General features: G+C 36.2%; 4 protein-coding genes across 8 annotated transcripts; 2 read left to right on the forward strand and 2 right to left on the reverse strand.

The window, feature by feature from the left end:
• Positions 1 to 195: 195 nt before the first annotated feature.
• depdc1a (DEP domain containing 1a) lies at positions 196 to 10,830 on the reverse strand. 2 transcript variants are annotated; one of them, XM_079897294.1, is made up of 12 exons: positions 10,573 to 10,830; positions 9,858 to 10,123; positions 9,624 to 9,756; positions 9,420 to 9,541; positions 8,053 to 8,183; positions 7,909 to 7,956; positions 7,495 to 7,632; positions 5,678 to 6,562; positions 4,120 to 4,292; positions 3,833 to 4,006; positions 2,301 to 2,480; positions 196 to 1,229 (listed from the first exon to the last, which is right to left on the reverse strand). In XM_079897294.1, the coding sequence occupies exons 1-12, from the start codon at positions 10,618 to 10,620 to the stop codon at positions 1,086 to 1,088; spliced, it is 2,442 nt and encodes an 813-aa protein (XP_079753420.1). In that variant the 5' UTR covers positions 10,621 to 10,830; the 3' UTR covers positions 196 to 1,085. The 2 variants fall into 2 exon arrangements, with proteins under 2 accessions (XP_079753420.1, XP_079753421.1); XM_079897295.1 differs by lacking the exon at positions 5,678 to 6,562.
• A 422-nt stretch (positions 10,831 to 11,252) lies between these two features.
• On the forward strand, positions 11,253 to 12,250 carry smim15 (small integral membrane protein 15). 2 transcript variants are annotated; one of them, XM_079897361.1, is made up of 2 exons: positions 11,253 to 11,335; positions 11,814 to 12,250. In XM_079897361.1, the coding sequence occupies exon 2, from the start codon at positions 11,843 to 11,845 to the stop codon at positions 12,065 to 12,067; it is 225 nt and encodes a 74-aa protein (XP_079753487.1). In that variant the 5' UTR covers positions 11,253 to 11,335; positions 11,814 to 11,842; the 3' UTR covers positions 12,068 to 12,250. The 2 variants fall into 2 exon arrangements, with proteins under 2 accessions (XP_079753487.1, XP_079753486.1); XM_079897360.1 differs by having other exon boundaries at positions 11,264 to 11,358.
• A 577-nt stretch (positions 12,251 to 12,827) lies between these two features.
• ndufaf2 (NADH:ubiquinone oxidoreductase complex assembly factor 2) lies at positions 12,828 to 14,622 on the reverse strand. Its single transcript, XM_079897358.1, has 4 exons — positions 14,393 to 14,622; positions 13,951 to 14,040; positions 13,630 to 13,670; positions 12,828 to 13,446 (listed from the first exon to the last, which is right to left on the reverse strand). The coding sequence occupies exons 1-4, from the start codon at positions 14,505 to 14,507 to the stop codon at positions 13,201 to 13,203; spliced, it is 492 nt and encodes a 163-aa protein (XP_079753484.1). The 5' UTR covers positions 14,508 to 14,622; the 3' UTR covers positions 12,828 to 13,200.
• Positions 14,623 to 14,660: 38 nt separating this feature from the next.
• On the forward strand, positions 14,661 to 24,508 carry ercc8 (excision repair cross-complementation group 8). 3 transcript variants are annotated; one of them, XM_079897341.1, is made up of 12 exons: positions 14,661 to 14,990; positions 15,187 to 15,282; positions 15,427 to 15,528; positions 15,649 to 15,772; positions 16,859 to 16,940; positions 18,107 to 18,199; positions 19,128 to 19,194; positions 20,646 to 20,749; positions 21,816 to 21,940; positions 22,237 to 22,434; positions 22,577 to 22,672; positions 24,001 to 24,508. In XM_079897341.1, the coding sequence occupies exons 1-12, from the start codon at positions 14,914 to 14,916 to the stop codon at positions 24,061 to 24,063; spliced, it is 1,227 nt and encodes a 408-aa protein (XP_079753467.1). In that variant the 5' UTR covers positions 14,661 to 14,913; the 3' UTR covers positions 24,064 to 24,508. The 3 variants fall into 3 exon arrangements, with proteins under 3 accessions (XP_079753467.1, XP_079753468.1, XP_079753469.1); XM_079897342.1 differs by having other exon boundaries at positions 18,131 to 18,199; XM_079897343.1 differs by lacking the exon at positions 24,001 to 24,508 and having other exon boundaries at positions 21,816 to 21,887; positions 22,577 to 22,633.
• The last annotated feature ends 6 nt before the right edge of the window (positions 24,509 to 24,514 follow it).

Below are 24,514 nucleotides of genomic sequence, written 5' to 3' on the forward strand. Positions count from 1 at the left end.
GGGGTCAGGGCACCATGTCATTCATAAAAGGAGACTGGATGTGAATACAGATGAAGGTCCACAATGCAGCACTCATGTCCTAACAAATCAGAGACTAAAATGACATGCATAAATGTTTATATCTTTCAAATACTGGCAATTATTCAATAAAAAAACAAAAAACATCAAATATCACACAAAGAAAAGAATGCTTCGTTTAAAGATTTATTGCATAGATCAGGAACAGTATTACAAAAGTATTTAGGGTGATAGAATAAAGTAATAACATAAAACGCAATCGATTTGGCTCACTTATGCCCATTAACTCAATACAGTAAAACTAGGCCTATATGATGACACAGACAAATCAATCTCTATCCAAATTTAGGCTTTCATTCTTAATACACAAGCAACTGAGTACAGTAACTTGAGTGTATGATCCATTCATACCAATACAAGACAAAAATAAGCAAATATGAGTACATTACAGACTAGAAAGAAAATAAAAGAAATAACACGTTAGCCAATTTTGAGATGAAAAACAGTGCAAATTAGCCCATACTAGCTTAATAGCAGGAACTCTCGAATCACACAGAAAACTGTTGTTAGTCTTTAGAAGTCTGAGTAAACATTTTCCGTGCAACCTGAATATTGAAAACACCTGAAGACACACAAAAGGTGATAATAGAAAAACAAGAGACTAAAACTGAAACATAAACAATGTTACAAGACTAATTAAAAAAAAAAGAAAATCTTCATTTTTGTTTAAAGGAGACTCCATGTAAACAGTATGTCAAGCTGTTTATTTGCTGTGGGTTCTCTGAGTTTTGTACTTACTACTACAATACGAATGACTGAAAGCTCCCAATAACTTACAACAAATCACACACCTTAAATAAATAACATTAAAACTGACATCTGTATTAAAACTAGGGGGAAAAGACCATTACAAGTCACTTCACGGGAGAGAAATACCACAACACTTCAATTGAAGTTACAGTTCAGATTATACTGATGCGATCCAATGTTACGGCAAAAGATCAGCTAAAGGTCTTTAAACTCAGTCTCCCAAAATATCATTCATTCATGAGGTCTTTAAGAGGTATTCAGTTTCGAATACTGAAGGTTTTTGGTTTCCTGATGCTTAACAGCATTGGCGGTTTTATCTTTGGTTTATCTGCAAAAAGCTGAGCTTCACTCTCTGTTGTGGGAAAACGCCTCAAGTAGATGTCAGGATATTCCTTCTGAAACTGAGAACAACAACAAAAAGTTTATTTGCTTTTAGGCCGTAATAAAATTAACATACAGTGACTATGATTAACACACAAAGGTGCAGAAAGCAATTTCTGAGAAACCGAGCACCACAACACTTGTAGCCAATCAGCAGTAGGGGGCGTGTCCTCTCGTAATGGGGGAAGAGAGAGTGAGCAAGAGGACGATTTGAAGAAAGGCTAGAAAGAGGGATGGCTGAGAGACACAAAAAAGTAAATGTCAGAGGAATATCACTAGAAAAAGAAGGGATATGAGGTTGTGCCGAGGTTACTGTTCCATATGCGAGTAACATTGGTTTTGCTGCTTCACAGAACCCAGATATACTGTTGTTGTAATGTTAGCTATAGTAACAGGACAGTTTTGAGTGTTATTGGCTGCGTCTGAAAACACATACTTCCCTACTATATAGTAGGCGGGCGAAAACAGTATGTGACAAAAGAAACAGTATGTGACAAAAGAAAAAGTATGTCCGAATTCACAGTACTCATAAAAGAGTAGGAAAAAAGTACCCGGATTACCTACTTCTTTCGTTGAGATCCTGAAGTGCGCATACGATGCTCACTTTACTATCCCATGAGGCCATGGGAGAGGATTTATGAATGGCAGTGAAGTGACGCTGGTAGGTTACATGATAATGACAACATGGCAAATGTAGTACGTCCGGATTACAGTCATACTACACATAGTCATACAATATAGAACATACTTTTTTTAGCAGTCGTGAAGTAATTACTTATTCAAAATAAGTACCTTCTCAAGAGAGTATGCGATTTCGGACATAGCCTTTTCTAGCATTATTTTGCATAATCTTGCATTGCATGTTTGTATATTTTGGGAGCGGAGCAATGAAGGGAGGGGTGTGTTTGTTTGGGTTGATTTCAAATATCAACCATGTTTCTCAGAAATTGCTTACTGCACTAAATTTGTGTTTAATATTTACTTCTATAAAATAACAAAAATTAAACCTTTTAAGAGTTTTACTCCTTGTTTGTACCCCTTTTGCGGAAACAGGATTTTTAAGACATATGAGAAGTTCAGTAAATAAATACCAGTTTTAGCTTCTTTTTCTTCTCTTTGACAGACATGGTCTTGTCCTTTATAATATTTTCCAGGAGGTCAGCAAGAGCAGCTTGGGACACAGACAGTTTCTGCTCTTCAAACTCCTGAGTGCTGATCTGCCTGCAGAATGAGTATGTCGGCATGGCAACACCAGGGCCTACGCATGTGGTCTGAGATCAGGAGCGCATGCAAATGAATGTGAGGGGAATAACCACAAATTAACAAAATTAATGAATAAACAGAGGCATCTCTTACCATGAATAATCTGGTTTAAATACAATTTAACATTCTGTGTTTAATTCCTCCAATACAATGGCCCTAAAGACATCTATTGTAAGTCATTACAATACAAACAAAAATTCTTTGATTTTATCAAAATTTTATCATCATTAAAGGGATAGTTCGGCCAAAAATGATATTAAACCCATGATTTACTCACCCTCAAGCCGTTCGAGATGCATATGTCAATCATTTTTCAGACGAACACATTTTCAGTTATTTTAGAAAATGTCTTAGATCTTTCAGTGGTTATAATGTCAAGTTATGGGGTCCACTCCTTCAAGTCCCAAAAATGTGCATGCATCCTTCACAAAAGTAATCCATCCGGCTCCAGGGGGATAAACGAAGGCCTTCTGAGGGTAATCTGTGCGGTTTTGTCGTAAAAATATACATATTTAAAACTTTATAAATTAAAATATCTTGCTTCCGGCAACGGTCGACGCGCGTTCACGGGAGATGGATGCCGGCGTATGACGTAGGACGTAGCGTAGGAAGCGTCGTGACGTAGAACGAAGTATAGCTAAATCAAGCGCTACGTCGGCATCCATCTCCCGTGAACGCGCGTCGACCGTTGCCGGAAGCAAGATATTTTCGTTTATAAAGTTTTAAATATGTATATTTTTATGACAAAACCGCACGGATTACCCTCAGAAGGCCTTCGTTTATCCCCCTGGAGCCGGATGGATTACTTTTGTGAAGGATGCATGCACATTTTGGGACTTGAAGGAGTGGACCCCATAACTTGACATTATAACCACTGAAAGATCTAAGACATTTTCTAAAATAACTGAAAATGTGTTCGTCTGAAAAAAGACTGACATATGCATCTCGAACGGCTTGAGGGTGAGTAAATCATGGGTTTAATATCATTTTTGGCCGAACTATCCCTTTAAGAAGCACAACTGTTTTTAACACTAATAATAAAAAGAAGTGTTTCTTGAGCAGCAAATCAGCATATTAGAATGATTTCTGAAGGATCATGTGACACTGAAGACTGGAGTAAAGATGCTGAAAAATCAGCTTTGCCATCACAGACTGTGACATCATCATAAACCGTGAGAAATTTCCATGTGGTTTGTCAGTCACATTTATTTATATAGCGCTTTTTACAGTACAGATTGTTTCAAAACAGCTTTACAGAGATAACAGGAAAATAATGCAACAAAGTTTGTTTCCAGAAGAAAATAGTGTCACAGTCCAGCTTAAGTAAGTTCAGTGATGTTTCATTTTTGTCAGGACTCACCAGTGATTTGAGATAGTTGATGTGATCTTCCACAGCATTGCGCAGGTACGCAGGCACCTGCAGGACTTCCTGATGGTGATCCATGAGAAACGATAACAGCCTTGTAGCCAAGAGCTCGTCCAGGTCACCCACCTCCTCACAACTTAAGACACACCTAGAGAACGTCTGCACCAACTGCACACACATAAACGACATATGAATGAGCACAAAAGAACAATAAAACCACGTATTTGCTTTAATGTGAATGAGATTATGATGATAAAAAGGTTTTTTGGACTCTTCCTGACCAGAGTCCGTGTCCCAATGATGTCATGCAGCCGCGGCATGTCCACGTTCTGGCTCATGCGCGAGATCATTCGCAAAAGTAGCTGTAGTTTGCGGCGACTGGCAGGCGGCAGGAGTAACGTGCAGAGCTGCAGGGTCTCGATGGCCACCCGCTCCAATGAAGGCTGCAATAAACCTGGAACGTGACGTGACCCATATGTAACCGAAATAAACCACAGAACTTACCAGCCTATAACTTAAATACAAATAAAATGAACATCATGCACATCAGCTTAAACATCATGTAATCAAATCAAACACATAAATTGCATTTACTTGGAATTTCTAAGGAATTCTATTACGGTGAGTAGTGATGTGTGTGTATTATATACATACACACATACATATATATACACACACACACACACACACACACACACACACACACACACACATATACATATACATATACATATACATATATATATATATATATATATATATATATATATATATATATATATACACATACACACACACACACACACACACATATATATGAATGCATTATTTGGTCCCACTTTATATTAAGTGGCTTTAAGTACTATGTACTTACATTGAAATTAATAATTTGATATAATGGACTTATTGTGTAACTACATGTTTTTACATTGTACTTACATTTTAAAAATTCCTGCATGTAATTACAGCTGTAATTAATTTATGCAATTACATTTGTAATTACACAGTTGACCCTTCCCTTACACCTTAACCCACCCTTAAACCTACCCAATCCACCACACCTGTCCCTATCCCTATCTACCCATATCACACCTCAATAGCAGCAAGTGTTTTACAATACAACATGAACACAATAAGTACATTTTACTCATTTTTTTATGTAAGTACATAGTACTTAACGCCACTTAATATAAAGTGGGACCCATTATTTTAAAACATAATATATTTTATATTTCAGTTAAACATGTTAACTAAAACATCCCACTGATTCCATTAAATGGGTCATTAAAACTCATAAAATGTTTACATTTTGCTATTTTAAAGCAGTAAGTACTTAACACAAATTGAAATTAAATGTTATCAATTAAATTATCTACTTACATGGAGGTAGGATCTGTAGGAGGCTAGGAGCTGTTACCCATATGTTTTAAGTTTATACATAAAATATACATTACACCTGTCTAACGTGACTTTTTATCCAAAAATTAGCACAAAAAATAAAATAATTATACTGTAACAAAAGTATGCTTTAGTAGCCAAAGTGTGCTATTGAATTAGTTAGCATTAAAGTGATAGTTCACCCCAAAATAAAAACAAGGAGGAGATACTTAAAAATAAAATAAAAAGAGTAGCTTTGTTCTCCTCTCAAGTATCTCCTTTGAATTCCACTCCAAAAAGAAAGTCATACTTGTATGGAATGACATGTGGGCGAGTAATCACAACAGAATTTACATTTTGGGGTGAACTGTCCCTTTAAGAATTAGTTAGTCTGGCAGGCACAACAAACACATGCTCAATCACAAACAGAGAAGCTCATGAGTGCTTTGCACATGCTCTTACTTTGCTCAGGGTGGCGTTTTAACAGGGCCGAAGGGGGCCGAGCGGGAGCAGGTTTGCTCAGGTCCAGAGAGCTCTGACAGCGCCTGCTAATGCTCGGACCTGCCCTAACATCCATGCAACTTCCATGCAAACTGTGCAAACCAGGACCTCTAAGGCCAATGCTGGATGTGAAATCTGGTCTCATGGTAATTTCAGCCACTGGAGCGTGGATGCTAAAGCTGCTAGCAGACATTTCTCTATTCTCCTCTATGTCAAGCAAGTTACCGATGCTTCTGGGCCGGGCCCTGGCGGGCCTCTGGTTGGTTCGACGAAGATGTGATTGTGAAGGGAGTTGGGAGCTTGTGTCGTTGCTGAAAGTTTGAACACAAGGGTTTTTGGAGACTGAAGAATCTTGAAGCTCAAATTTGAGGTTTGGGTCTACTGGAGAATCAGTTTGAGAGGATGATTTGTCGCTGCTGCAGGACTGTAGGCTTTCAGATGATCTGAAAAGTCTGTTCTTTGAACATTTATCAATGATTCCCTCCAGAGAGCAACTTCTGGACCGAAGCCTGCCATATGGGACTTCTGCTTTCTGAGCCTGAGGAATTTCTAGATAGCTACCGTCCAGCCCGTCTCCATCGCTGGCCCTTCTACCCCTAAAAACGGGCTGCTGCGCTCTATGGGTTTCTAACTTAGTCTCTGCTTTTGAACTGAAAACTTCCTTCATGGGCGAATCTGCTTCATCAAAGGCCTCCTTTCTTATTAAGCTCAGCAGGAGGCATTCAGTCGATTTAAACAGGTTGGCTGCATTCACAGCGGTTTTGGCTGGATGTGGACAGTTGGGTTCCTCCTGGCTTTTACGCTTTCCACTTTGAGTTTTAGGTGTCGTGATGTAGCCACACATAACTAGCAAAGGACCAGACAACAGAACATAAACAACAAACAGGCAGGCAAAGACTTTTAAGAACGAGGTGAGACATTTAAAACAGAGCAGACAGGGTTAGTTTTCAACATCATCTGACACCACAAAAGCAGTGCAGTCAGCAGAAATGGCTTTGTGTGACTCTACAATTTGTTTCATCAATATTTTATAAAATAAGACCCACAGCCAAAAGGTTTAAGTAATCCTTTAGGAGGCATTTCCCAGAAAAGATGAAGTGTGAGTATTAAAACAACCCCAGCCTGATTCTCAAATGACATATTGACCCATACTTAAGTAAACTGTAAACTACCGTTTAAAAGTTTAGGGTTGGTAAGATTTTTTTTCATGTTTGAAAGAAGTCTCTTATGCTCACCAGGGCTGCATTTATTTAATCAAAAATACAGAATTATGAAATATTATTACAATTAAAAATAACTGCTTTCTTTTCCAATATACTGTATTTTAAAATGTCATTTATTACTGTGATGGCAAAGCTGAATTTTCTGCATCATTACTCCAGTCTTCAGTCACATCTTTCTAATATGCCGATTTGGTCCTCAAGAAACATTTATTAAATTATCAATGTAAAAAACAGTTAATAGTTTTGTGGAAACCATGATGCATTTAATTCAGATTTTTTTGAGGAATAGAAAAAAAAAGAAAAAAAAAGAAAAAAAAAAAGAAGCATTTATTTGAAATTTTACACTGTTGCTTTTGATCAATTTAATGCATGAATAAAATAATTATCTTTCAAAAAAATTATCTAACTGACCCTAAATTTTTGAAAAGTAGCGTACATGTAATTTAATAATCAAAGCAAACATATTTTCTGTTGTAATGACTAATGAGACTCGAAGACAAAACATATGTGTCTTCTTTTGGGGGGAAAACAACCAAACGTGTGCTTCATACATACCTAGGATGTTGACAAAGAGTTCATAGTACTGAAAAGTAAGCAGTGGCTGAGAAAGACCATAGAAGTAGTCAGAGACTGTTTTAAACACATCCCGCTCAAATCCTGGGTAAGATGACTGGTTTGAGTCATACTTTGGCCCTTGATGGAATGGAAAAATAAAGATGGAAAAATGGATGGAAAATAAAGCATTATTATAAAATCAATTAAACCATTAAAATAGCTATGTATATATATATATATATATATATATATATATATATATATATATATATATATATATATATATATATATATTTTTTTTTTATATTACATTTGTTCTTATAAATGCCATGACAAAAGACTATGAATATGATCTAATATTTTTAAATACTTATTTCAATTGTCTCATTTCATTTTACATGTAACAGAACTTACAGTTTGCAAGACATTTCATGGCAGACAAAACCCAGTGCGGTAAATCTTCTACGGAGGGGGGGACAAAATAAGAGAAAATAATCAGAATGTGAAAATCTGATGTTTGCCACCATTTTTTAGACTGAAATGACACATCAAGCCCACCTGTCTTATCTTCCAATGAAACGACTCCATGTTTATTGACTTTGGTCATATTATCCATAATGAACTGAGGATTGACTTGCGCTGGATCCAAAACATCTTCAAGAGACCCTGATCCCACCAACTTCTGCAAACTGAGCATTCAAAAGATGATCAAATTCATGTAGAACATCATATTGATTATGATTTGGGGTCATCTGTGTCATACACCCTCAAATAAAACAGTTAGACATATGCAACAGAATTTTCTAAGGGGAAAAATACTGCAAAAAAGACAATATAGCTTCAGCCTTCACAATTTTACACTATTGTTAATCATTTTAGAAGATAAATCTTATATAAATCACTTCAAAAACAACAGTGCACTTACAAAAAAGTACTGTGTCCGTGGTGCTACCATTTTTAATGTTTAAAAGAAATGCTCAACAAGGCTGCACTTATTTGATAGAAAATACAGTAAAAACAATAATATTTCTTTTTAATATTATCTATACTGAAAACAGTCGTTCTGCTTAATAGTTTTGTGGAAACCGTGATGCATTTTATTCAGAATTCTTTGATGAATATAAAAATTCAACAGAGCAACATTTCTTTGATACAGAAATGTTACACTGTCATTGTTGATCAATTTAATATGTAAGCTTGATTCTGCCACTGACAAAAATAAAAAAGGTAATTGTGACTTTTTCTCTCACAATTCTGACTTTTTTCTAGCAATTGCAAGATTACATCTCGCAATTCTGACTTTTTTTGTTAGAACTGCGTAATAAAAACTCACAATTTTTTTCCCCCTCATAATTTGACTTTTTTACTCGCAATTGCGAGTTTATATCTCACAATTCTGTACATCTCAAACTCACAATTGCAAGAAAAAATTTAGTTTATATCTCGCAATTTTGACTTTCTCACAATTGAACGTTTATATCCCGCAATTCTGACCTTATAAATCTTTACGTGTTTATTTCTTGCAATTGTGGGGGGAAAAGTCAGAATTGCGAGATCAAGTCGCAATTATCATTTACATTTTTTTTATTCTGTGGCAAAAACAAGCTTCCATAATTTAATGCATGAATAAAAGTATTATATCTCTCTCTCTTTTTAAAAAAAGAGTTTCTACTGATCCAAAATTTTAGAACGGCAGTGTATATGTAATTTCTGGATATGCACCAAAGAATTATTTTAAATACATTTATGTGCCATGTAAATGCCATTGCAATCATTTAAAACCAAGCAATATATCAAAGCATTACCGTTAGCGACCTCACTTCTTTGTAAACGACTGCAAACAGGAAGTACTTCTGGTGCAAAGCTGCGAACTTCAACGCATACAAACTACATGGGACACATGGTGTGGGGGGAGGTCGGCTTACTGTGTAAGTGTCACATTCTTCCAGATCACTTGAATGTCCTCCTCTGTGAGCTCCCTGCAGCGTTCGGTATCACCTGAGGATGATTCCATTTGAGATTCTTGAGTTTCTGGATCCACATTTTCCTGTGTGAAATAGTAAGTGGATATTACACATCTCTGAAATGAAATTTCTCATTGACAACACATTTGGAGCAACAATACTTACCAATATTTCTTTGTCAAATTTCTTAGACCCTCTGAATTTGAAGAAACTATCCCTGTCCATTATAGACATACTCCTTTTCCTTAAAACAGGGGCATGGTTAGGAATAGGCTTCAGTGGAGATGTAGATGGAAACCTGAAACACGTTTCAAACCAGAAAACATTATGTTTCCCTCTATAATTTCCATTCAAATTCTTTAAAAGTCAAACTTTTTTAAAAGATCCACTTTATCATACCTGTAAAGCTGGCTGTTGTCCTCCAGGTCTTCCATGCCCCATCTACCCTTCACATCCTCAATAACATGGTTCTTCAAAAACTTTTTCAGCAGCTGGATTGTCTGCTGTCGGGTGACCTCAGGTCCAAAATTGCTGTTGTTCTTCAAGAGTTCATGTAACCAGTCCACAGCTGCAGATGCGGTGAAGCAGCTCGAGTAAACCCTCAAGTGCTGCCTGTGCTTCTTCAAAGGCATCCCTGCCCGGAAAAGCTTGGTCACTTCATTCCACTGGGAAATAAACAGATAAGTTAATAATGTCACATGAAGAGCTTGCAATCAGTTTATTCAAAACCAAATGTCTAACAGACAGTACAAGACAAACAAACAACAACAACTGAGCTTTACAGAAGAAAATTAATCTCTAAGTTTATAACTGTCACTTTTTTTTTTGTTCAGAATGCATAAACAATTGGTATTAAATATACATAAATAGGAAAAATAAATGAAGGCATCCAAACAAATCTGCTCGTTTTTTAAGATGAAGAAACACCCAATAATAAACAAAGCACTTTTAGAGCTAAGTACCAACAGTTCCAATAGATGTCTATTTTTATTTATTATTTTTATGAACCTGTGCACCACGACAAATTCCTTGTACAAGTTGTACTTGGCAATAAAAGCTGATTCTGATAACATCACAACACCATATTTGCCCAAATAAGGCAGAAGAGACTCACCAGTTTAGTGGCCCTGTATGGACCTGGGGTGACGATGTGAGAACTCATTGAAAAGAACACGATGTATCCACAGCCTATGCAGCCGTTTTCATTATTCCTACATATACGGGCGAGTTTACTTTTGATTTATTGAAGGCGCTCTAAGGCTATATTTAATAAGATGAATATATCGACAGGCAAAGACGCTCACTGACTTGTCGCTGGCTATAAATAACCCGAGGTTGTTTAGGATCCTCGCACACGTTTGAAATTACGACGCGAACGTCTCGACGATCATGATTGGATGGTATGTTTGGTCACATGATTGATATGGCGACAGCCATTGGTTGTTTTTTGATGACGGATTTGGCTGTCAAAATATTGGTTTGAATTATGATGAACTTTTTACTCAAAAGAAACGATAAAAAAAAGTTAATTCACAACACTATATATTTGTAATAACCATTGCATGCTCTACAGGAATATACAACACAACATGTATGGAAAACAAATACAGAGAAGTTAACAGCGATAAAATATCGACGGTAAATAATGGTGAAATAAAATTAAAATTATCATTTACCTATTTTTGTAAAGATTTAAAAGTTTCGTAGTTATTACTTTTGGGTTCACGGTTTCCTTTTCAGTCAAATACGTTCTTAAGAGGACGTGAGGGGGAACGACTACAATTCCCACACGGCAATGCAAACAAGTTTCACTTCCGCTTTTGCTGCTTTTAGGTGTTTCCGGCGTCCGGCGACAGTTACCAACTAATAACTGCTCGGTAAATATAGAACGGTTTATCTGGTGGGTGATCGTCTTTGTTTAAAATTATCACATTGCTCAACATGCTCTATATTCTGATATGTACACAAAGTTATTATTGTATGATTTTCATTCAATATTGATGGTGCTGAAGAGTCGCTATAAGCTTTGTGTTGCTAGCTTATAGCTGTCAGTGTTCCTTATCAAACTTCGTTAGAGAACTGTAACTCTTAACTGGTTTAACCATTGTATCAAGTGATAAAATCATATATTTATTGTACAGAATTAACAAGCATAGATATTTCCTCTAAAAACTTTTGCTTGATAAACTAGATAGCTAACAATATAATGAGTCAATATAAGCATAAAAAGACAATTGCAGCAATATTGGCACTCAGTCTGAACTACAATGTAAACTTTAGAATATGGTTTAAAATTGTTTATACTTCCTGCATCTTCTACTGATGTCATTTGATTTCACAACTCTCTCTTCCTAGGATCTGCTGCTGAAGACGGTCCGAGGACGATGATTGATATCAGAGCTTGGGCAGAATATGTGGTGGAGTGGGCAGCCAAAGATCCTTATGGCTTTCTCACCACGGTTATCCTGGCTTTGACCCCTCTGTTTATCGCCAGCGCCCTGTTATCATGGAAACTCGCTAAGATGATAGAGGCCAAGGAACGTGAGCAGAAGAAGAAACAAAAACGACAAGAGAACATTGCCAAAGCCAAGAGAGCCAAGAAGGATTGAGCTTGGGACAGAGAGGGGTCAATATAATAGTCCATCCCCCTGATATATTGCTCTTCTCTTAACCCTGGACAGTTCTTATGGGACCTGGAGCAAGACTGGCCTTAAAGGAGAAGGGTTTACTAAGGTTTACTGGCCTTAGTAAATCCTTAGTGGGAAGCTGGGAACATAAAATGGGAGGGAGGATTGATTGATCTCAATAGCAGGACTGCAGTACTTTTCCAGGATATTATCACTACAGTGGAAAATGCACTGCATTATTGTGCTATCCACTATTGTGTGCAGTACTCTGCATTCCATTTTTTACTGGGTTGAAGTTAAATCCACAAATCACTTAAATTGATTTTTTTAATAATAAAGAAAATTCTTAATATGAAGTTTGTCTCAAACTGTCTGTGCGATCATTACAGTATTTTTGAATCTTATACACCTTATTTTTTTTACACCTATTTCCTAATGTGTCTTTGACTCAGCCACTATAGGTAAATAACTAGAAGAATAACAAAGTGCAGAAAACTGTAAAACTATTTTAGCTACAAACCAGTGGGTTTATGATTCCGCTAATAAATTATGTTATCGAAAACAAGTAATATGATAACACATACCAGTTTGCAACATCAAGCAGCACAATGGACTGTTTTTTGCAGTCTAAAGCTAAAACAGCTCAAATAACTGAAGCCACGCCCACTCTTATGCTAAAAAATACGGTGTTTAAACATAATAGTTTGATAGGACATAATAATTTGAGATCAACTGCAGCTGCAACTTATATTTACCTACTTTATAAATAAAGTGCAAAAGGAAATCTACAACACTAATATTTTTACAATAGTCTCTGTAATGATATAAAGTTTTCCATATGCAGAGACTGTTCAAAGTACTTCTGAAATGTCATTTCAATTAAACAATGCACAAAATGTTCTACATTTGGTGATTTGATTTTGAAACAATCCTGAGTGCAATCCATTACAGTTTACAATCCATTTCAATTATGCTAAATCATTACATGCAATGTTTCTCAGTTGGCTCCAGGAAACCAGTACTGAATATTTGTCACAAATGAAAACAAGCACAACTACTAAATCATTTAAACTGAAAATTTAGTTGAAGATTGCAAGTAAGGGTTTTATAAAATCCTATTTTTTGGTTCCTGGAGGTGTCCAGGACCCTGGCTGAAATGTGTTGGCAGTGCTTATGGGGTCCTCACTGATTTCAGTCTGCCCAAACTGTGTGGCAGAAGCATGACCTTTGACCTGAGTCTGAACAGGCTGGGCCACCAGACCTTCCTCGAACTCTTTGGTCTGCAGGGCTTTATCCCTCTCCCCTGCCTCTACAGCTTTGATTTTGATCTGTTCCCTGTAGTGTTCATTCTTTAGCAACTCCTGTAGAGGGCAAGACACATGTGTTAATATAACACTAAAAGTGATGACTTTATTACATCATTCTAGGTATAGAAATGATCATTTTATGATATAATAAAAATAAAATGTAAAACATTTCTGTTTTTTTTTTTAGATTTTAGTTTATATTCTGAGTGGTTTTCTTTATGTTATTAAAAATAATACCTCTATAGTAGGTGGCTGCTTCCGCCTGCCTCTGATCCAAGCTAAAAGAAACAGAAAATACAATAAATATTGATTTGTTAAATAAGGAGCTAAGTTAATAGATCATTTGTAACACATTTAGATCTTGAAGTACAACATGCTAAAACATCTAATTATGTAAAATATCTTCATTACTGTGTCCAATTTTCATAACAAACAGTTAATAATTTCAATTTAGACAGTTAATACAGAATATAAATATGAATTTGAATATTAGGTTCACATTATCATAAAAATAATAATATTTGTTTACAGTCAGGTTCATGACTGACTCTCTATTACCATCCCATTCAGAAGGAATGCTTCCTTCCAGGTACTCAAACTCTTTTGGATTTGCTGCTTCTACTAGGCGCCTTGGCCGCATGGTCCGTCCTAAAAAAGACAAGGAAGAATTGGGATGAGATCAATGTATTTGGTTAATTTAAACCACCAAATAACAAAAAAAGAGAGAACGAGATAAATTTGCTATAACCAATGGCCAAGAAAAGAGGTTGGTTGGGTTTTGTTGTACAGAATGGCTACAGTTTACTATATTTCAATTTATTTAAAGAGATTAATTTGAAATATTTAGATAATACATTTATGATTCTTAATAATAATCATAATTATTATATGATAATCTTCCCATTTAATTTTATCCTGAAGTTCTACCAAATAGAAGTATAAAGGTGTGCGTTCATATCGGCTGTTACTCGGTAGTCAAAAGGTCTTATGCATGACCTACCTGTCCATGACTTCTGCTCGGGTATGAAGTAATATTTATTTCCTAAATGATCTGTGCCGATATGCTCTTTTACCACTCCAAATGTTCTTCGCAACAGAGAGCTAATACGGCTCATCACTATAAGATATGTGAAATGTCAATATATATTCTCTCCTATTGCACACGCAGACGCATTCGCTTCACTGAGCCGTCGGGTTACAACTACGCAGCAATAATGCTGTCATGTGATTGGTCCTTGTGCCCGCTCAGGCCAATCAGAGTATGCGTTGTAGCCGGTTGTAGCACGTCACAACATGGCTGCCCCCTAACCAACAAAATGCATAACTAAAAGCTGAAATAGATCATATTACATTTAGTGTGTTGTACAGAATGAATTTGTTCAGTTTTAAAACGCGATTCTACATGTTTAATAATCACCGCTCTAAAGCTAGGGTTAAAGACTGTAAACAGATTTCGGATATATTTAATTCACTTTGACAACGTAATAGATAAATAAACAAAAGCTCGATGTCTCTACAAAGATGCTGAGTTTTCTTTATGCCAGGCAGTCGGGGCTTGACGACCCTGTTCGTCTGAGACGTGCAGAGTCCACACGAAGGTAATGTTATAATATATATATTTTATTAATATTTACAGGGATGCTTCTTGGAGATTTTTATTGGTTCTACAAATATAGACGGGGTGCGTTACATTTGTTACAAACTTTTTGAAATTCATAACATGAATGTTATGTCAAATCAAATTTATCTAAAAAGTGGCACAACTTACCTCACTCTTCCTTTCTGCGTCTTCAGGGTGCTTAGTCTGGAGTTGAACCACAACAGAGATGTGGCTCGTGTCCATGGCAATGGAATTAACACCCTGGACATTGAGGTTATTGATGGAAGATAGTAAGTGTACTCCTCGTTCAAGAATACTAGAATACTGCAATCATAGAATTCGCATATTACATTGACATACTCTTAATACTCCATTTTCTTGTGATGACCCCATATAGTAAATACAGTAATTCACTGGCCCGTTTTGCATTCCAGCATGTTATCGGGTGGATCTGATGGTGTAATAGTGATCTATGACTTGGAAAACAACAGCAAGAAGATTCAATACTCTTGCAAAACAGTCTGCACAGTGGGCAGGTCAGTATGGCTCCCTTCTCCCTCACAGTGATCCAGTGACCACAAGATGGCAGTATGATATTTTCTGATTGATATGATATGTTGTCAGGTTATGTGTGACTTTCACTGTTTTCTGTGAAGGTCCAGTCGGCATGTGCATAAATTCAGCGTTGAAACGGTGCAGTGGTACCCGCATGACACCGGTATGTTTGTGTCCAGCTCATTTGACAAAACCATGAAAGTTTGGGACACAGAAACTCTGAAGGTGCGTGTACGTCCTTCAACCAAAACCACATTTCTTACAAGGATTACTCTTGTGTACTCAAGGGTTAAGTATTTATATATGTACTTCTGGTCTGCATTCATTAGTTTTTTTCAAAAATGTCTAACAACTGAAAGCTGCAAGCCATTGTGGAACTACCAGTCTGCTTAAATACAGGCTCTATGGTGTCAAATGTCCCTTATCTATTGGCCTTGCATCTGGTATTTGCATTGTAACTGACACACAAGAATGGTGCCCAAGCAACATTCAATGCTTTCTAAGTGCTCCCTTAAAGGCACAGCAGGGAGAGGTTGCTTAGTCAAAACAATAACAAGGGTGTAGGTTGATTACGCCATGAATGAGCGTGAAATCATGACACCTCCATCTTCACCTCCACAGCCAATGGAAAGCAATCTGACGGGACTCAGGGACTTTTATTTTGTTGTTTATGCATATCTTACAATTAAAGTTACATTTAACGTTCACCTCCTTCTTTCCTGAACTTTTACATTTGATCACTTAAATTCATTTTAAAACATGGTGGAGAAAAAGCTGTTCAGGTATTACTGTTGCAACAAATAAAGGTCTTTCTGCTTATGCGGTGTTGTCTGGTTTAGTTTTTAGGTACAAACATGTTACTCATGGTAAATCAAGAAAACAAGAGATTCAAACAGTAAGAATAACCACGTTGAGCTATATAACAGTGATTCGTTTTCTGTCTATAAAGGTATCCAAGCAGTTGCTCACCTGTCTAATAAAACACATAATATATTAAAGCGTCTTTGATGTCGAGGGTAACGCAGAAATTATGTCATTGACAGGCGACGAAATGACACGGTCTGTTACACTGGTTAAAATAGCTGATTTCTCTAGATTTAAACATTGTTGGAAACATTTGGGATAATGTAAGTACACAAGTCAACTAAATATATTACATTGTTCTAGTGGTTTTTGAATATTTTAATCCAAAAAACGTACATATTGTGCCATTAAGCACATCTAACATGGGCGTATATTTGTGCATTTCCTTAAAATCGTAATCTTTACATTAGGTTCTATTTATTGATTGATTGATTGTGTTTTGTTCAGCCAGCTGAGGAGTTCCAGTTCGATGGTAATGTCTACTGTCATCACATGTCTCCTGTAGCCAGGAAGCACAGTCTTGTAGCAGGTGTGTTCTCTGACCAAACCAACCCTTCTGCATGTGGCTGTTCTTTTAAACTAGCACTCATTACTCTTTGATTTCTTTCTATTGTATCTTTATTTTAATCAGCAATTAATAATCTAGAGTTCCTAGAGCTTTAGAGTAGTACATCAAAGCTTGTACATCTGCAGATGGCCTTAAAAAAAAGAGAGATATGGATGCTCATATCTGCTCTAGAATATACTTTTGGTTAAAGTGGAAGAATATGAAGGATCTTAATCATCATTATTGCTCAATGGGTAAACAGCTAAACATTTCCTGCTTTAAAAATGAGAGGTGAGGAATCCAGGCACTCGTTTCTTAATCAGGACCGACAGGTTATGAACACCTCAATGCCCCTTTGTCTCTGTCTCTTTTTTCTGTTACGCATTCTTTTTCTTTTTCAATGAACTCATAATTATCCCCACCTCCATCTTTTCAGAAAAAAAACATGCTGATTTTAGGGAATCTTTTTCTTAATAATCTTCCATAGTACAGTTAGCAGTAAAATGTTATTGTTTATATGCTGGGTTTAAACATCCAGTTAATCAATAGAATCTTTTCTATAATCTCATATTTATCATAAGTTGGGATCTGCCGTCACACATACTTTTATATCACATGATAATTTTTTTTTTGTCTTCTCTGAATTATCTTACAGAGTAACTAATTGCAAGATAAATTACATCAAGTGTGACATCAAGTTTTTTACGGAATTGTGCAACTTTATGCAAGTAAACAATTATTAATCTTGGGTGTTAGATCTCTTCAGTTTTTATACGGTCAGGCAATTCTGACTAACACTTGTAATTTTGTCTCAATGTGAGTCTCACTTGACTCCAGGTTTGATAACTCCTGACTCCAGTTATTGGAGGTCATCAAAACATATATATGATTATGCTTTATGATATTAGTAAACAGTTTTTTTTTTATTGGCCTCTTCATTCTGTTCGCATACTTCTTCCTGCAGCTGTATAATCAGAAGCATTTTAAAGATCACATTCCATATATTTCCAAAAGCTTTGAATTTGTAGTCTAGTTCATAAATCTTACAAAATAAGATTTGTGTTTAATGTGTTTGGCCCCTAACACATGGGCTCTAAACTCCTACAGCAACAGTGTGTCTGAGCTGTTTTGTTATTCTTCTCACTTAGCTCTATTGTACTCTGTGTTGGCAGTTGGTACCAAAGACCCTAAAGTGCAGCTTTGTGATCTGAAGTCTGGGTCGCGCATCCACATCCTACAGGGTGAGTAATGCCTGTTGTTTCTGAACGGAGACAGCCCTGGTGGAGGGATATTTTACTTCTTTAAAGTCCCCCTGTGGTGAAAATCAAGCTTTTAATGTTGTTTATATGTCTATGTGGTGTTTTGAATATGCTTTAAAACAAACCATGTGCAAATTCATAAGTCAGCACCATTGCTGAGTATTTTCTCCTTAAAAACTGCAGTGAACCAAAGACAGTCTCAAAATGGCGGTTTGAAATCGCTGGTGTTTCTGACGTCATCAACTACCTTGTAACCAATCAGGTCAACGTGTGGATCTCTGAGCTGGTGTGAGTGAGTGGAGGCAGGGCTAATTTGCATATTCATATAACCGCATATACTAAGTGAGGCAAGGGTGTAGAGTTACATTCAAGCTATTTTAAGGCATGAAGAATTTTTTGTAATTTTGGTGATCAAAGATGAGTTTTAAGGGATAAAATTATGACTGCAGGGGGATGTTAAAAGCCAAAGATTCTATTTTGAGCAGACATGGGTTATTGAATCCTCCTGACCACATCAGTAGTTATTTTGCCTTGGAATTTTGTCAGATTTTTCTGGTCATCTCAGATACAACAAGTGTATCTGTGTCACATGATGCTTCAAAATTCAATCTAATATGCTGATTTGGTGCTCAAGAAACATTTCTTATTATAAATGTTGAACACAGTTGTGCTGTTTAATGTTTTTGAGGAAACCATGATACTTTTTTTCAGGATTCTTTGATGAATAGAAAATTCAAAAGAACAGCATTTTGTGACATTATACATTTCTTTACCGTCACTTTTGATTAATTTAATTCACCCTTGCTGAATAAAAGTATTAAAATCTTACTGAACCCAAACTTTTGAATGGTAGTGTATATTAACTTTCAGAGATATATCAGTTTATCATGAAACAAGTTTTCCCTGGCAGGCCACAGGGGCGAGATCCTCTCAGTGAGATGGTCTCCACGATATGAGCACATCCTGGCCACTGCCAGGTAAGCACTTCCACACCTGCACAACCTTTCTTTGACTGAGGAGTACCATTACAAGAAACAGCCACATCTAGTGTTATTTGATGCTGTTTTTTATAATCAGTTGTGAATTCTTCAGTCATTTGATGCCTTTATATATTTTAGTTGTTCTATATTCTTTTGAAACTGTCCTTTCTGCCTGGAAAACAATTAAGAATATAGAGTGAAGAGTTGTTCATTTTTTGCCAAATCTATTTTACTAGTAAACTGCAGAAAACTAGATCAAAATCTGATCCAAGAATCTCTAGCACATGAAGTTCTATGAAAAATAAAAGATTGTTGGAAGAAATCCAGGCATTTTGGCATCTATTTTGTTTTTTCTTACCATATCCTATTTCCCAAATGAGATTGCTAAATATTGCCTATTTAAAGCTGCAGTCCGTAACTTTTTCGGGTTAAAAATCATCCAAAATAAAAATTGTAGCAAGTACATAACCAGCCAGTGTTCAACACTATCTGCTTGCCTTTGCTCGATTCAAAACGGTAAGCTTGTAATAATGTTTTTAATTCCAGTGGTACTGGTGGATTTCCATGGGAAATTCGAACATGTCTTTGCTTCATTACGTCACATCTGTACACATAAAGAAGGAGTCTCGACTAGTAGGCTATATTGCGTGTGAGGATGTTGGTGGTGGAGATTTATTTCTCACATCACTTGATTTAATAAAACTTATTATTTTGATGGTGGATCCAGAAAGGTTCAAATGACAATCACCAGTGACAACTGGAGATTCAGTAAAATGCAAAAGACTTCGGACTTCGGAGTGGCTACAGGAAAAAAGAGACTGCAACCGGGCCCATGCGGAAACAAGGATAATATCGGAAGGGCATTCAATGTAGACACGCAATGCTGATGTTGTTAACAGTAACAATTTGAGAACAAAGTATAATTTGCACGGTTTGACGTGATATGATAAGCGATCGTTAGATTTAATAAGCACGATTTACTGCAATGCTTTTTTCCCCTTAGTTGGTCAGAACAAAAGTGGATGTTACTTGTTCAGATGATTTTCCGGTTAAAATTCTTATGTTGGTCATACTTACAAAAAGTAGAATCTGTGATTCCGAATGACAGTATCCACACCGGCGCGGTGACTGACAGCCGCCCATTCTCCTCAAAACATTGGATTCATCCGCGCTGAGCCTTGCCGAGGCACAACCCACGTAAAGTTGATAATTCCGCGAATAACTGCAATTGCAGATTTCGAACAGAGATGGCGAGAAAGAGGAAAAACTACGGACTGCAGCTTTAAAAAGTGCATAGGAATGATGAATAATGTTTGCATTAGCTGAACAGAGGAATATTACTGGTTTAAAGGCCAGTTCTAAATCTGATCTGACCATCTATAAGAGATTTATTCGTGTTCATCTTGCAATATTGCTAGTAACTCTTGTGCAATGGATTTCCCTGTCAGCACTGACAGCAGGGTCCGCGTCTGGGATGTGAGAAGAGCCTCGGGGAGTCTTTTTACTTTGGACCAGCACAATGGGGACAAATCCAAGGCCTCATCTGAAGCAGGTGAAATCACACTTCATGATGAGGATAATTGTGATTTAATATTTACACAATACTCTGGAAAATTAACTGCAGTCTCCAATCAGTTACATTTGAACTGTAAAACATGTGCATTCTAGAAAATGCATTTATGCGTGACATAATATTGGTACTTAAAGAGTGTATAAAAAGTGATATGTATTTAATTTTATAGTAAGTTCAGATGATAAGTTCATCAGAGATACCAGACACTTGCCATAGCGCTGATTGCAGCAAGCAGAAATTAATGTCAGGAATAATTTCTGTGTGTAAAAGATGCTGAAAGCTCATATTTCTGCATCAGACAAGAGCTGTTTATATACTTTATAAACTTGTCTGTAATCAACCTCGTTATACTTACAATTTTTAATCTTCTGTCACAGAAGAAACTGTATAAATTATATATATAAAATACATAACTGTTAATTTACCATAATAATGTGGTACACTTATAATTACCGGTATATAATATAATATTATAAGATTTATAAGATATCAAATATATAAATATAGTACTGTGCAAAAGTCTTAGGCATGTTAGAATTTTCACAAAAAAATGGTTTAAAGTCAGTTTTTTATATCTATAATTTTTTATCTTTTAACATTTCAAATGTCTTGGAGACGTTTCCACAGTTCTTCTGGATTTAGTCTTTCTTAGTTTTTTCTGTTTCTTCATGTAATCCCAGATGGACTCGACGATGGTGAGATCAGATCTCTGTGTGGAGCTGTTGTCAGACTCTTTGTGCATACAAAAATCTCACTGGATTATTACAATTAATGGCAAAAGGAATGTTTGGAAATGAAAACTGATAATTCCTACTGACACACTACAGCAATACTAACGAAAATACTAACGTGCCTAAGACTTTTGCATAGTACTGTATATATGCATTTATTTAGTAAAATATTATAAAATACAAATAATGTACTGTAAATATAAATATTTATATAATATAATACAAAACTATAGTCATTATTAATGGTATTGTATAATATTAAATATAATATAAAATGTAACAATCTTTAATATAAAATTATACTTTTCTTCCAGTGAACACAGCACACAATGGGCGAGCAAATGGATTGTGCTTCACAGCTGACGGACTCCATCTCCTCACTACCGGTACAGATGATCGAATGCGCCTGTGGAATAGTGCCACAGGGGAAAACACATTAGTGAGTAGCTCTTAGGGATGTTTGAAGACTTTACACTTTAGACTTAATTCCTAATATCTGTTTAGTAAAAAATTATGTCAAAAATTATATTTTGAGCCGATGTTCATGTAGCAGAAGTAATTAGGGGCCATTCACACAGATCACGTTTTTCATTCCATTGCTCTACTTTTCCATTGTTTTTGCATGTTAATGCGGTAGACAGACGTCTTTTACGGTTGCGGTTAGTTGTTAATTTCACAGATATCTTTAAATCTTTGTCATGGAGCTGTTCAGAAATCCTTAATTCTCATCAACAGGTGAATTATGGAAAAGTCGTCAACGAGAGCCGCAAAGGCCTCAAGTTTACCGTATCGAGGGGCTGCAGTCCGGAGTTTGTGTTTGTGCCGTGTGGCACTTCGGTAGCGGTGTACGGGCTTCACTCGGGAGAGCTGATCACTATGTTGAGAGGACATTATAATAATGTAGACTGCTGTGAGTTCCACCCAGATTATCAGGTAATGTTGTTCCTGATTATTTGCTTAGTAATTGAGTCTTTACTAATCAGACAACAAACTGAAACAAGGAAGTAAAATCAGTGTTCTCACAATCATTCAATGAGATTTAAATTGACTCATAGACTCATTTGTGCATCATTAGGAGCTGTACAGTGGAGGTAAAGACTGTAACATCCTGGCCTGGGTCCCTGTGCTAAGACAGCCTGACATTGAGGATGAAGAAACCAACTCTAAACGGGTACATTTTGAGACGTATTTTTTAATACAAAATTATTATTTTTTACTCTTGTCCAGATTTCAGAAAAGATTAGGTTGATTCAATTAATGGTGCGCTTTAACGACTACTACAATGTACCGTGGATCAGGTGTTTTTATCTTTACAGATCTACAGGTTTGGACTAGGTGGGGCAGAAAGTGAATCTAAATTTGTGCTCTCGTAAACATTTTCTTACCTTGCTCACATTCCCCAGCCAATAGATAAGATCAGATAACCTGACAAACATATGCCCATTGTGGCATATATTCAGATGCGGCTGCTGTCAGTCATGGTCTACATGAGATGTACACATTAGCTTGAGTTGCGCGTCTTAATGGCTTGTAGTTTATCAGGTGCTGAGTTTAACATGATCCTGCTCTACCAGTTTTTCTGGTAGAAAATCTGGCACACGTTTAAGGAATTGCATTGCGCATCACTGATACATACTTGGCTATTAGCATGGCTTAGTGTTATAAAAAAAATCTGTGGAAAAGATTCATTTTACCAATGTGTCACACAAAAAACATTTTGACAAAAAAAAAATCACAAAGTTTTTAATTTGCACTTATAGCTGGAAATTATCGGCTATAATTCCATTACAGCTATATTCATAAACATATTTATAATTTTTTTCAGCCCGTTCTTACTGATGCTTCTAAGACTATCGCAAGTCTTTCTTGCTAATTCGTTAAAACCTTGATGTGAGGAAGGTTAATGACTGGTTTTCAAATCAGAAATATATCACAGAAAACCAAATATTTGAAAGGCATTTGAATATTTGCAAATCAGTGAACACACAATATAGTGATAATGCACCACATGCTCTTATTGTTGTGCCTTGGCTGTATCATCTAAAGTTAAACAGTAATCAAACATCACTGAATCATGTAGGCTTAAATTCGGCATGAAATGGAAGTTGCAACTGTCTTTTCTTCTCCATTGTGACGAATATCTGTGTGGAAAGGCTTCTCAAACAAGAAAAAATGTAGGACAGGACTTGATTTTGTCCATCCTTGGTTTGATATTGATGTGATCTCATGCGAGTAACAGGTTGTTCCGCCCTTGCGCCGGTACTCGTCACCAGAGAAGAGAAGAAATGTCACTACAGGAGGGAGGGGACGATATTTTGATTTAAGAAAAAAAAGTCAAAAATCAAAAACATTTTTGATTTTTTTCAAAAAAAAAGATGTCCACGGGTAAATAATTTATAATAAATACTGCAATATTCCATAAAAAAACAAGAATTGTCCATTTTGAATTCATGGTGACTTTTGTGATGTTCAAATGTTTGTGAATGCATATTTTCACAGGGTGGAACACAAGCTGCAGTCAATCCTGCTTTTGAAGATGCCTGGAGCAGTGATGAAGGCTGACAAAGCAAGGAAACCAGCAACCTGTTTTTTATTATCCAAATAAACCACTATGTACATTCCTTCAGAGTCAAAGTGCTCTTTTTGTTTACAGTTGCATACTGCAATCAATCGGTGCCTATAAAGCCACTGTACATAAAAAAAGTCTCATGGGTGTCAAGTATTTCCATTGGTTGACACCTGCTGATTTGCCTTTCAACTTGACTTGAACTACAAGTTCTCATATCATTAGAACCAATGGTTTGGTGTAAAAAGTATGTTTTGTGATTTTGATAAACATAATTGTTTTTACTTTACTTTTGTGGGATGATCAATAAACAGTTTATTTTTGTGTGTTTATTAATTAAACAATGAATGTAGAAAGATAAAATATTCATGCTGACTCTATATCATTTTTACTGTGAAGGAACTATTGGGACATTTTATAAATCATTATTGTGGCATCATTAATTGT

The sequence above is a fragment of the Squalius cephalus genome (assembly GCF_949319135.1).
Source record: "Squalius cephalus genome assembly, chromosome: 16".
Lineage (NCBI taxonomy): Eukaryota > Metazoa > Chordata > Actinopteri > Cypriniformes > Leuciscidae > Squalius > Squalius cephalus.